Raw genomic sequence first — 12,223 nt, 5'->3', positions numbered from 1 at the left:
TACCTCCATTGGTCCACATACATCTGAGTACACCACATGTAACAGATCCAATGCTCTAGCTTGTGTGTGATTGCTGAAAGGGGTTTTGGTTTGTTAACCTGTTATGAAACTTTCACAATTAGGTTGTTGTACCTTGATTTCAGGCAAGCCAGTCACCATTCATTTTGTCCTTAGCAGCCCAAGATCTCTGAAGTTAAGGTGTCTATATCTCAAATGCCATAGCCAATTTTCATCATTCTTGGCCACTGCATTTAGGCATTGAGAATTCCCTGCACCTAACTTGACTTGAAAAGTTCTATTGCTAGTTAGAGGTGCCTTCAAGATCTTTCTATTCAGGTTATCATATATTGTCATGAATCCATTCAAAAGCTGCATAGTGAGTCCTTTTTCATGCAATTGACCAATGCTAATTAGATTAGTCTTCATATCAAGGACAAACAATACATCACTGATGTATGTTTTCCTACCATTTGCCATGATCAGAGGAACATCACATGTTCCTTCAGCTGTGATTACTCTATGATCTACAAACTTCACCTTACTCCTTCTATTTGGATCAAAGTTCACCAACCATTCTCTATTTCCAGTCATATGGTTTGAGCACCCTGAGTCTAGGTACCAAATATCACTGCCTTCATTCATATTGCTTGTTGTCATCATCAACTGAACAACAATATCACCCAGGTCCTCCTCATCTTCCTTAACAAGATTTGCTTTTGATTCTTGTCTTCCATACCGATGATTCTTATTAGGTGCTTGACACTCAGAAGAGAAGTGTCCAATCTTATCACAATTGTAGCACCTAATCCTTTTTCTGTCAACCTTTTTATTCTAATTCTTAGCTTGTTTCATTCCTCTCTTGTTAAATGATTCTGCATGATCAGAAGTGGTAGCATTGCTAGTTTGTGACCCTCTTCTTGAACTAACTCTATGTTCAAGTGGTTTTCCTCGATTCTTGTTGAAGGTTCTTTCAAAAGAGTTTCCTCTTCTTGCTGTTTGAGCCTGCAGAGCTTGATGATAGTGTTTTTCTGCACCTCTTTCATTCAATCTTTGTTCATGGGACTCAATGGACCCCTGCAGCTCCTCAACTTTCATCCTATCAACTTTTCCTGATTCTTCAATAGCTACAACTACATGATCGAATCTTGGTGTCACTGCCCTCGTAATCTTTTCTACAATTGTGGCATCCTCAATCTTTTCTCCACAGGATTTCATAGCATTAGTTTGAGTATTTATCCTAGTGAAAAACTCAAATATTTTCTCACCTTCATCCATCTGCATAAGCTCATACTGCCTCCTCATGATTTGTAACCTTATCTTCTTCAATTGAGTAGCACCAACATAGTGCTTCTCAAGAACCTCCCAAGCTTCCTTAGAAGTTGCAGAACCTGCAATCTTCTCAAAATATGCATTGTCAACAGCTTGATGAATAATCTTGCAATCTTTCCTTTTACTTTGCTTGTACTCAGTCTTCTCAGTTTCAGTTGCTCCTTCTTCCAGAATAGGGAATCCATCTTCGACAATTTCAGCCACATCTTGGTAGCCAAAGATGGCTTTCATTTGAATGCACCACCTTGCCCAATTCGATCCATCAAGAACAGGTAAATTTGTTGCAAAATTTCCAGTTGATCGTGCCATTCTTTGCAGCGGAATTGAGAAAGAATTTTGATCTTGTTGCTAGGCTCTTAATACCAATTATTAGAGCAATAAAACCATAGAAAAACAGAAGAAGAAAGTGAAGAAGATGAATGCTTGAATGAGGAAGAGTTTTAGAGAAAAATTGGAGAGAAAGAATATGTGAGATTGATTGAGAGAGTTGTATGGAAATGTACTTGTGTTCAATGCATTACTCAATGAACAATTTATACACTTTCTCTACTTAAAATAATAACCATAACTACCTTCTAATTATAGCAACTACTAACTAATCCTTGAATTACTTAATTTCTAACAGTTTCCTCTTCAAAATTCATGTTATAATAATAATGAATTAATGAGAATTTTAATTGCTAACCATTCCTTTTATGGCTTCAATCTCTTTCTCTCACAATTTTCTATACTTTCTCAAATCTCTTTGATTTGAATCTTACTCATTCATTAAGACTACAATCAGAAAAGTTGTTTCCTTTCCCCCAATCATGATTCTAGAATTATTACAAAAATATATTTCTTTAATGGATTTCTTAGGAATATAAACTTTTATTAGCATTACATATATTTTGTTATCTTTGTTATTTAATAATTGACGATTTGGTATGTGAAAGGTGGCATTAGTAATGATATTGAACACTTTTTTCATAAAAGAATAATGAATTTTTTAAGTTAGAGTTTCTTCAAGGAATAATATTTGATAGTTACTGGTCACTAACAAGTAGTGATGTAAAAATGAATAGGTGAGATTCCATCAACCATGGAGGATATGAATGATGTGAAGATGATAAAGGATATTGAGGCGAACCCATAAAAAAACAAAGAAGCATCATAGGGTGAAATAAGATGAAAAGAAAGAATCCGAAGTCATACTAATTCAAAAAAGAAAATGATATATCTTGATACACCATAATAAAAATAATATATATTTATTAATGATTGATTTACAAGTGATATATATTAAAAATTTATTTTTAGAAAATGAAATTACATATATGTGTTAAAAAATCAAGGGATAGATATATAATGACTTCCAAGTAGAGGGGAGAGTGTCACACATGCAGAAATTCAAACTAACTCTTTTGGAGGCAGATTTTATAAGTTTAATACACTACCAAATGTTTCATATGATGTACATATAATTTTAAATTAAAAATAAGAGGTCATTAATATTAGACCTAAATAATTCAAGTAATATAAATATAAAAAATTAAAAGTAAAAGAAAACATTTAAGACTAATGTTAACCCAACTAATTCCTATCTAAAATTTAAAAATAAAAAGACGAGCATGTTATATTATTATATATATGGATAGGAGTATGCTACGATATTTAACAAATTCTGAGAAAGCAAACTATATTTTAATGTATAATTTTTTATATTCTTTCATGGCTGTATCTTGAGAAATAAAATAATTAAAGCAAAATAAGTAATAATCATTCTAATTTTATTGGTCACGAAGGGACAAAAAAAAGAGCCCAACAATGGCTTCGCCCGGACTTGAACCGGAGACCTTCAGTGTGTTAGACTGACGTGATAACCAACTACACCACGAAACCATGATGAACATAAACTGTTTAAACAATAACCTTTGTAATTAGTCTTTTAAAGGAATTGATAGTAATAACTATTAATTAGAGATTCAGCCAACAAAATGTTAATCTAGTTATGTAAAGACCAGTTACATCTCTACATCAAAATATCAAATATTTAATTTCTGATAACGATATTTATTGAGAGTGGTAATCACACACTTCAAAAAAGTTAATTTTTTATTCATAGAGTAAGGAATTCCCTTGTTAGTACCTAAAATATCAACAAATGTTTGTTTCCTAGTTGGTTTTTGTAGGAAAAAGAAGAGAATAAAGAGACTTGGGAACCATACACTTTTGAGATGACTCTCAAACCCTACTCGTAAACAAACAGTAACAAATTAGGAAATTTGGTAGAGTAGGGATAATTACTTAATAAATTAAGGTAGGAAAACTTTGGAAAATGCTCTCTCATTCCAGATTAGTGAGTATTCTAATTGGATATATTGGGTTGATTTAAAAAATCAGAAAAACAACACAAAGTAATATGCAAAAGAAATTGAAAACATTTTATTAAATGACCAACAATTTTTCCAATGATACAATCCAATGGTTCATTAAAAATATAATCAAACCACGAAATTATAATTCTACATCGTAGAAATAAATTATTCAATGACAATTTTATAAAAATAGATAAAAATTAGGTTATGTTTGGTTACGCTAACCAGCAGATTAAAGAGTGACATTTTTCTCTACTGTACATGTTTAATTAATGAGTCTAGCTCCTCTTCATTATAGAAGAGACCGATACATACTTCAGATTATGATATATGGCAAAAATAATTTTTCAATAGTTCAGATTTTAATTTATTTTTAAATTAAATAATTTAAAAAAATCATCTCCTCACCTTCTCAATTCTCAATACTTAGAGTCAATCCTGTTCTTAATTAATAATGTAAAAATAAGAAATTTTTTATACAAGTGAAATATTAGGAACATATAACAGGATACATCGCCATGGAGAGATGGTCCACTTTGAACAGAGGATCTCTCTAGGTTGTAAAATACATCAATGTTAATACAAAATTATAATACATTATAACAGCCACAAATCTAGGCTACTGGTTCTCTAAAACTTTTATGGCCTACTTGTGACTTTTTTCTCCTAAATTGACATGATAGAATTCGAACATTTCTTAGTGCATCAGCACTGCAGCTTCTTGCACAAGAGGTTGTGTAACATGCACAAAATGCTCTGCTTCCCTCTCCACTTGTTCCCAACACTTATGGGCACCTTTTCCTTCTTTGATCTTCTTCACAAATGCCACAAACTTCCTCCAATTATCTGGTTGAAACAACTGTGGGTTCATCCTCAGGTATGTGAATGCACACATCTCTGTTTCATCTGAGTTACCATCAACATCCAACTGTGAGGCCTTTATTATCTGCTCATGTGCATATTCATCATACCGAGGCAATGCATTTTCGCCGGCAAGAGGGACCTGTGCTTTCTGGGTAGCTAAGGCCACTTGCTTCACGAGCTTCTCCGGTGCACATAGAGCATCTTGTGGCTGCTCATGATCACGCATCTCGATGCATGTGAAGTTGAAGATGGCACCATGGCGTGCCAGCATTTGAGCAATTGGGAGGTAGCCGTCGCGGAACCGGGTGTTGTAATATCCGGCTGTGAGTTCTGGTGCATGAGATCTTGAACCATAGTGCCAGTGGATACCAGCAACCTTCACTGATATTTTAACTCCGGTGTTGTTAAAGATTGACTTTGCTGATGTGAGAATCCTCTCACCATGATCTAACAACATCTGAGAGTACCAGGTTAGGAAAAATTCTCCATATTCACTGTCCCATCCTCCACCTTCTTTGCGGAAAAATGTTGTGTCTTCTGGCCAATTGTTATACTCACCAGCATCAGTGGGACCTGTGCTTCCCCAATCATGCTTACCCTGAGCTTCTGCAGAAGCTTTTAAGCTACTCAACATATACTGCACCAAAGAAAAGTGAAGGACATTTAGAATACAAACCAAATAACACTTCTAAACAAGTAGGAAAATGATCTACTCATATCACTTTTTATGCATACCCATTTTAACACATTATAACCATTGATCAAAGATCTTTTTTTTGGAAAAAAACAATGGCGGTTAGATGATCAATGGTTACAAAGTAAGTTTAGAGTGTGAAAATATCATTAGTCGAACAATTGATATAAGAAATGAGTACAAAACAGAGAGAAAAAGTTGAACCTTGTCATAGCATTGGAAAGCACCAATTCCTGGGAATTTCCATGTCCCATTTTGCTCTGGGTAAGAAGGGTAACGGAGCTCACCAGCTGGTCCCATCCCAACTTGGATTTCCTGAATTGAGCCAGTAATAGAAGTTCAGGTAAGAATTTTTTATATCACAACAAACAATCTCGTAATATAAAATAGGAATCTGATTCGATATAAAGGAGCATACAACAACAACTAGATCTTAATCCCACTAGGTAAGCTGATCGAACGATATTATTATACTTTATCATAGATCATGTTCATGGTTATGAATATTTACCACAATGGTGTCACCGAGAAGGTGCTTGAAATTATCTCTGAAAGAACGCATGAAATCAGCATAGCATTGAACCGGTGTTCGGCCCTTGAGTACTGGCAAGGTATCACAACCAAGTGATACGTATTCATAGTTTCTTCTTCCCCATTGATCAGTATATGCAAGATCAGGATCATTGTCAATCTCTTCACCAACCCATTTCGGCAAGGGAATACTGCACACATGAAGAAATCAATAAATCAATCGTTTATTTGTTATTCAAACATTGTGCTATACTGCTATTTGTGGCAAGATCTATAGAAATAATGTAATACTAAAAATCAAACAAAAGTCATATAATATAATCCATTGAATAAAAAGTCATACACATTTACAAATTAATCTTATCAACAAAAAAATTCTTTCCTTTGTGTGTCTCTATATATAAAAAAAAAAAAAAAAAAATAGTTTGGATACTAAAAATGTAAAGATTTTGTACTCAAGCAAATGCACTAATGCTGAGTGATTATGGACACAAACATAATTATCTAGCATACTTTTATGAAAAAAATCCCAAGGTCTTTCACATATATTATATTTTTGTAAATATATTCTAATTCCAAGTCAAAATTATGTTATAAATTAATTGCTGAAATAGAAATTTCATTTTGTCTGTATGCAAAAACAAATTAAGAAATTGGGTCCACTAACCTAAACGTAGATAAAGTTACTACACTTTTTTCTATAGGGATGCCGACTTGAAACAATAAAGTCCTCTTACTTTGTCTCACCGCTCTATCACGAAACCTCCACCTTTTGTTGCACTTTAATTTATTTATTTTCTATAAACGAGAATATTTTCCCTATTAGTAAGAAATTAATTTCAAAATGTGTATTTGTCACTCTTAACAAGTGTCAATTCATAAATTGAATTCTTAAATTTTTTGTCTTTCTCAGATCTAGTATATAACCTAACATCACTAGATCAAGTTGTGTTGGTATATTACTCTATTTTATGAACATTTAAAAATAATTCATTGAAAATTATCATGGAACCAAGTTTTCAATTTTTGTTCATTATATTTCGATTTATTTTCTATGATTCTTTTTATTTCTAAGAATTCATATAAAAGAACAACATAAATTTGTAAACATATAAGTATATTTGAGTACTAACCTAGAAGACAAAGCTCGTCAATCTTTCTATAAATATATTTTTCTTATTTCAATAAGTATTATCCATTAGAGAGAAAAAATGTATGTGAAGATAAATAATTTTTCCACTATCATTACATCATCTATCGTTATTTAATCATTATTAATTCTTAAAAAATATAAATAGTATAAATAATTGGTAGATAATATATTGACTATGTATTAGCCTCATAAATTATCATTTGGGAAGCTCTTAGTTTAGAGGTGTTTAAGAAGCTGTAACCCAATCGTACCCAAATTCATTTATCAGAAAGGAATAAGCTGGCTAATCTAATTTGTTTTTTTTTTGGGTACATAGCTAACCTAGTTTATGAGAAATAAAAGGTTATTATTATCCATACAAATACAAATATGAAATAATGATCAATATAATTTCGGATATCAACTAATATATATCTAAAAATTAACCCTTGTTTAAAACTTTTAGCAACCAAATTGAAATTTTCTTTGAACAAAAACTGCATTGAAAAACACTTTTTTCTCAGTTTTAAATCCTTGCGTCGTTTGTTTGAACTTTGAAGGCATGACATAAATTTTGTGCATAAGATTGCTTTGTCTGAATAAAAGCACAACCATGCTATTTACTTCAAATTTCAAAATCATTCTGTATTGAACTGTAAGTAAACATGAATAAATCAATCCAGAACAATAATTTCATCATCTCTATCCAGTACTAAATTCTCAAAAACTAGATAGGATTTCACTTCAGAGTTGAGATCCACTGGTGAAATTGAGTTTTATAATTTAAAATCTCAACTGTAAAATTTTAATCTAATATTAAATCCTCACATTTAACAATATAAAAAATAGCAAGGAAGAGAAGAGATTGAAGAAACACTCACGTGCAAGAATCACCGACGTTACCGCCACATTGATGAAACGACATCACCGCCTGCACCTTCAACCCATGCTTCTTCGCCATCTCCATCAGTTCCACATAACCGCCCCAATTATACTCTCCTGGAGCCTCTCTCTCCACCAATCCCCACCACACATCCATCATCACCCCTTCCACTCCGGCGCTCTTTAGCGCCGCCATCGCCACGTTCATCGCCTTCTTCCGATTCACCGTATTCCCTGCCGTCACGCTATCCAGCGGCATCATCACGTACACCGGAACCCCGCTCCCCTTCGCCTTCACCTTCCCTCCCTCTCTATGCTCCACCTCGGTACCCGCCGGTGCCTCCGTCGTAAACGCCTGACACGCTACGGAAAGATCTGACCGGATTCCGTTCAGAACCGGCGACCTGCACGGGCTCAACGGTGGCGATAGACCTTCCGCCGAAGCAAATTCTGGTTTTATTACCTGGCAACGTAGATTCGCCGCCGGAGATTTCCACACCGCCGCCGCGCTAACCGTCGCAGCGGTGTCTCCTGATGTGGAATCTGATGATATTGGAGTCCCAGCGAAGCTTCCGATCTGGTGAGTTATGTTCAATGCCATTTTCTTCTATAACTTACCTAGTGATTAAAATTTTAGTCAAAAAATCTATGAAAATAAGAGAAATAGTTCGTTTCGGTATTAGTGATTACAGTTTGAAGGGTATTGCAACTTTTATGAAGTGAAAAAGTTGAACCTGTTCTTATAGAGGAAATAGGTTGAGGATAATAATATTAAAATAATGATATTTGTGTTTTAACGGTACATGTTTTGACACGTGTCCTGCTCATATTTCAGTGTATTCAAAGTTTCAAACAATATTGTAGGATCTGATAAATTAATCAAGTTATTTTAATAATTTTAAAGAATTTAGATTTACTCGGTGTAGTACTAGATGAGGGTAGACATTTATTGTCTCAAAACAATATATTATTTCATATATATAGCTGCTTGTAATTAAACAAAAAAAATTAATTATTAAAATAAGAAAATTTATAAATAAACTAGTCTATTATAAATTCATGTTCTAGTATTGGACAGAATAGATGTACAATTTTAATAAGGATTGTTGGTTTAAATACTTAGAATATCGTGCAATAATTTAATCCATGAGATTGATAGTTGGTAAATTGGATTTTTTATCTTACAAAAATGTTGATAATTGAATTTGCACATAGTTACTCAATTTAGTAACTGGCATTAATTAGTAATGAGAAAATGTATAACTATGTGTGACATGTTAAGTAGCAATTTGATGCTTACATTATAGCCTCTCATGTTCTAAAAACTAATAGTTAACTCAACTAGATTTTGGTTATTGATGGTCATTAACCCTGAGCTTATCTTTCAAACATCTCATACATTTCTGATTTTGAAGTGATTAAATGTTGTTCCACCAAATTATTGAAGTATTTTACCTCTTATAAATAACCCTACTACTAAAATTAGAGCAATGTTATATCATCTTACAATATCATTCTATTAATTTTTCTACTCAAAAGAAAGTAACACATATCATTTGCAAGTCAATCATTAATTAATAAGATATCATCTTATGATATATATTATTTTTTTATGAGTAGAAAGATTAGTATAAGTATATATCATTTCCCCTAAAAATAACAAATTACCTACTATTAAATTCTTAATATACTTTACAATTTTCATTAAAAAAGTTCAGTTATATTCTTCTAGACTGAGAAAATGCTTATTTTGATTTAAACAATTAGCATCAAAATATAATTTTTTCAATTATTATGACTATCTAAAATTAAGAATATAGATCAATATGATTTTATGAATTAAAATATTATATTATTATATGTCAACACGCTAGTTTTCTCTAAAAATAATAAAGGACATTAAATACTTCTTATAGAAAGGTCTTAAAATATAAATATTTTAGTGTGAACAGTTATTTATTTAAGACGTGTCTGTATCCTCGCGTTTCATCTTGTAAACGGTTGAGCAGGCGACGGTTACGATGGCTCGATTGATGGAATAGAGAAACTGGTATGGGTGGTTTACGCGTGAAGGTCCCAAAATATGCTATGCAAAAATAAATAATATATATTTATTATATAAGAGGAAGTTAAAAAAACTTATTTCATATCTTAACTATTAATTTTAAAGAAATCTATTGATTTAAATTTATTAACTAGTTCAAATCATTAGATTTTCCTAAATTTTATAGCTAAAATGTAAAATAAATTTAGAGTAAATAGATTCTCTCCCTTTTTATAAATCATTATATATATTAAAATTTAATTTTAATTAAAATTTAATTTTAATTAAAATTTAATCATAAACAATACCATAAAAAAATATATATGCACGTCTTTTTGTTTGATAACTTTCTACTTAAGTTTTTCTGATGTTTATATTGGACACGTGCATCATAATGACTCCTCACGTGTCGTTACCGCACTTTCGGTTGTAGACAACGTATAAGCCAAGAGAAGGAAGAAATAAAGAAATGTATGGAAGGAAACAAAGACTTTCCCCACTTGTGGGATTATGTACTTTGACATGTGTCAAGTTATTGGAAATTTTGGAACACATCTTTTTTCTTCAAAGGAAAAACCTACATAATAATATATGTATATAGAGATAGCTAATAAAATCTTCACAATAAATTTTATTAGAATTTAACACAAACAAATAAAAGTACATTTATCTCTAATGACGTATTATATATTATTACGCGAGTTTTTCTTCTTTTTGAAACTACTTCTTTCACTCACGTGGTTTGATTTTTCCTTTTATGCAATATTGAGATTCTTTTAATGTATTTTTTAAGCTAAATTTATATATATAGTAACTTGAGGATATGAATCCACTTCTATTGTTGGAAAAGCATATGATCACGGCTTTAGATTTGTGGTTCTAATATTATGTCTTAGAAGTGTCAACATAATTACAGCTCACATGATTTTGTAATTATCTACCATCTTTTTCCTTGTTGCAAGAGCTTTAGAAAATGATATGTATTAATTATAAACAAATTATTGATAAACAATATATTGTGACATGTGTCCCTTTTTTATACTAAAAAATATATATATCACTTTTTTTATATTTAGAAGGATTAAATTATTTGTATATTGATTTTGTGTTATGAAACATCATTTTGTTGCAATTATCATATAAAATACATGAACTAACTTTTACATTTTAAAGATTAAAATGATTATTGAATATAAGAATTATAAGAACTAACTATAAATTTATAGTTTTGAACATCTAGGAACAGAGAATTAGTCCTCTTATGTGACTATTTCAGTGTCCCTTATAATTTAGTATAGATTTATGCACTTTATTTTATTTTTTGGAAAATCATATGATGACAGGTTTAAATTTGTAGTCGTAATAAAGTGTTAACGATCACATGCCACGTGTTTTCTAATATCTAAAAATTTTGTTGCAAGAAAATAAAATGTGACATTCTTAATAAATCATTAATAAATTATCTTAGAGATTAAAGTACACTAATTTAAAGTACTAATATAATGTGACATTCTTAATAAATCATTATGAGTATATCATTTTTTGGATTATAGATTTTAGAGATTAAAGTACACTAATTTAAAGTACTAATATAACATTTGTAATAATTATACCATAAATTTACATTACAATTTGGTGCAGATTTACGCACATTAATTTTTAAAGTAAAAAACTACACTCTAGAAGTAAAAAAATGTGAGAGATCCACTTAGCAATTGTAACATGGTTAAGATTGTGGGTGCTCCTAAGTGTTAGTTAATTGCGTGTTTGTAAATTTTTCCAAAATGAACTAACCGATAAAAATCTATGTAGCAGATTGCATGTGATTTAGTTGTTGTATCGATGCATGCATGACTAAAACTTTATCATCTATTGTAAGTTGTCAAGAGTTTGTGGCTTACAATATTCTATAACGTGACACCATTGACAAAATTAGTGGCTGGAAATTTGCTTTTGTTTTAGCAGGGGTATGTTTATCCTACATAATGTGAATCCTCTGCTATATTGGAGGTCTATTACAGATTTTAGATTATAAGATATGACATAAATAAATATTAAGTGGTCATGATTTTAAATTATTTATTAATAAAATGATTCTTAAATTTTGATAAAATTTTATGTCCTCTCATGTTTTTGGACTATCCTAAAGAGTAGGAGTTGGACTCACATTTTATCAATATACTTATTTGTTAGTTGTAACATCACTTGCATCTAATTAGAAATATTGTAACATGAGATTTTCCATATTATTTTTCACTACTAGTTTTGCTCCCAAGCCCACCTTCAAAATCTCCTTGATAGCTAGCTCATTTTTTAGAATGACAATATTACATAGTGACCGAGGACATCTTTAAGTTAAAATCTCTACTTTATGTGAAATTGATATTTTC

The 12,223-nt window shown here is 31.3% G+C and overlaps 2 protein-coding genes and 1 non-coding gene across 3 annotated transcripts; all 3 read right to left on the bottom strand.

Annotated features, from left to right (window-relative positions):
• Positions 1-831: 831 nt before the first annotated feature.
• Positions 832-1,638, bottom strand: LOC109338566. Its single transcript, XM_019575837.1, has one exon. The coding sequence runs from the start codon at positions 1,636-1,638 to the stop codon at positions 832-834; it is 807 nt and encodes a 268-aa protein (XP_019431382.1).
• Positions 1,639-3,136: 1,498 nt separating this feature from the next.
• TRNAV-AAC lies at positions 3,137-3,210 on the bottom strand. Its single transcript has one exon. It is a non-coding gene; the product is annotated as a tRNA-Val (tRNA).
• Positions 3,211-4,245: 1,035 nt separating this feature from the next.
• On the bottom strand, positions 4,246-8,491 carry LOC109338569 (beta-amylase 1, chloroplastic-like). Its single transcript, XM_019575840.1, has 4 exons — positions 7,789-8,491; positions 5,756-5,966; positions 5,449-5,559; positions 4,246-5,187 (listed from the first exon to the last, which is right to left on the bottom strand). The coding sequence occupies exons 1-4, from the start codon at positions 8,388-8,390 to the stop codon at positions 4,384-4,386; spliced, it is 1,728 nt and encodes a 575-aa protein (XP_019431385.1). The 5' UTR covers positions 8,391-8,491; the 3' UTR covers positions 4,246-4,383.
• Positions 8,492-12,223: the final 3,732 nt, after the last annotated feature.

Source organism: Lupinus angustifolius, unplaced genomic scaffold (assembly GCF_001865875.1).
Source record: "Lupinus angustifolius cultivar Tanjil unplaced genomic scaffold, LupAngTanjil_v1.0 Scaffold_29_20, whole genome shotgun sequence".
In the NCBI taxonomy this organism is placed as follows: Eukaryota; Viridiplantae; Streptophyta; class Magnoliopsida; order Fabales; family Fabaceae; genus Lupinus; species Lupinus angustifolius.
The sequence above is the reverse complement of the archived record's forward strand: the minus strand, read 5'-3'. Positions and strand labels throughout refer to the sequence as shown.

Excerpts from the sequence above, each read along its gene's own strand:
- LOC109338569 (XM_019575840.1), bottom strand. The coding sequence starts at position 8,390 with ATGGCATTGAACATAACTCACCAGATCGGAAGCTTCGCTGGGACTCCA. Across the intron at positions 5,967-7,788 it reads AACGTCGGTGATTCTTGCAC|TATTCCCTTGCCGAAATGGG; the intron begins GTGAGTGTTTCT and ends TCATGTGTGCAG. Across the intron at positions 5,188-5,448 it reads CTTTCCAATGCTATGACAAG|TATATGTTGAGTAGCTTAAA; the intron begins GTTCAACTTTTT and ends TCTTTGGTGCAG.
- LOC109338566 (XM_019575837.1), bottom strand. The coding sequence starts at position 1,638 with ATGGCACGATCAACTGGAAATTTTGCAACAAATTTACCTGTTCTTGAT.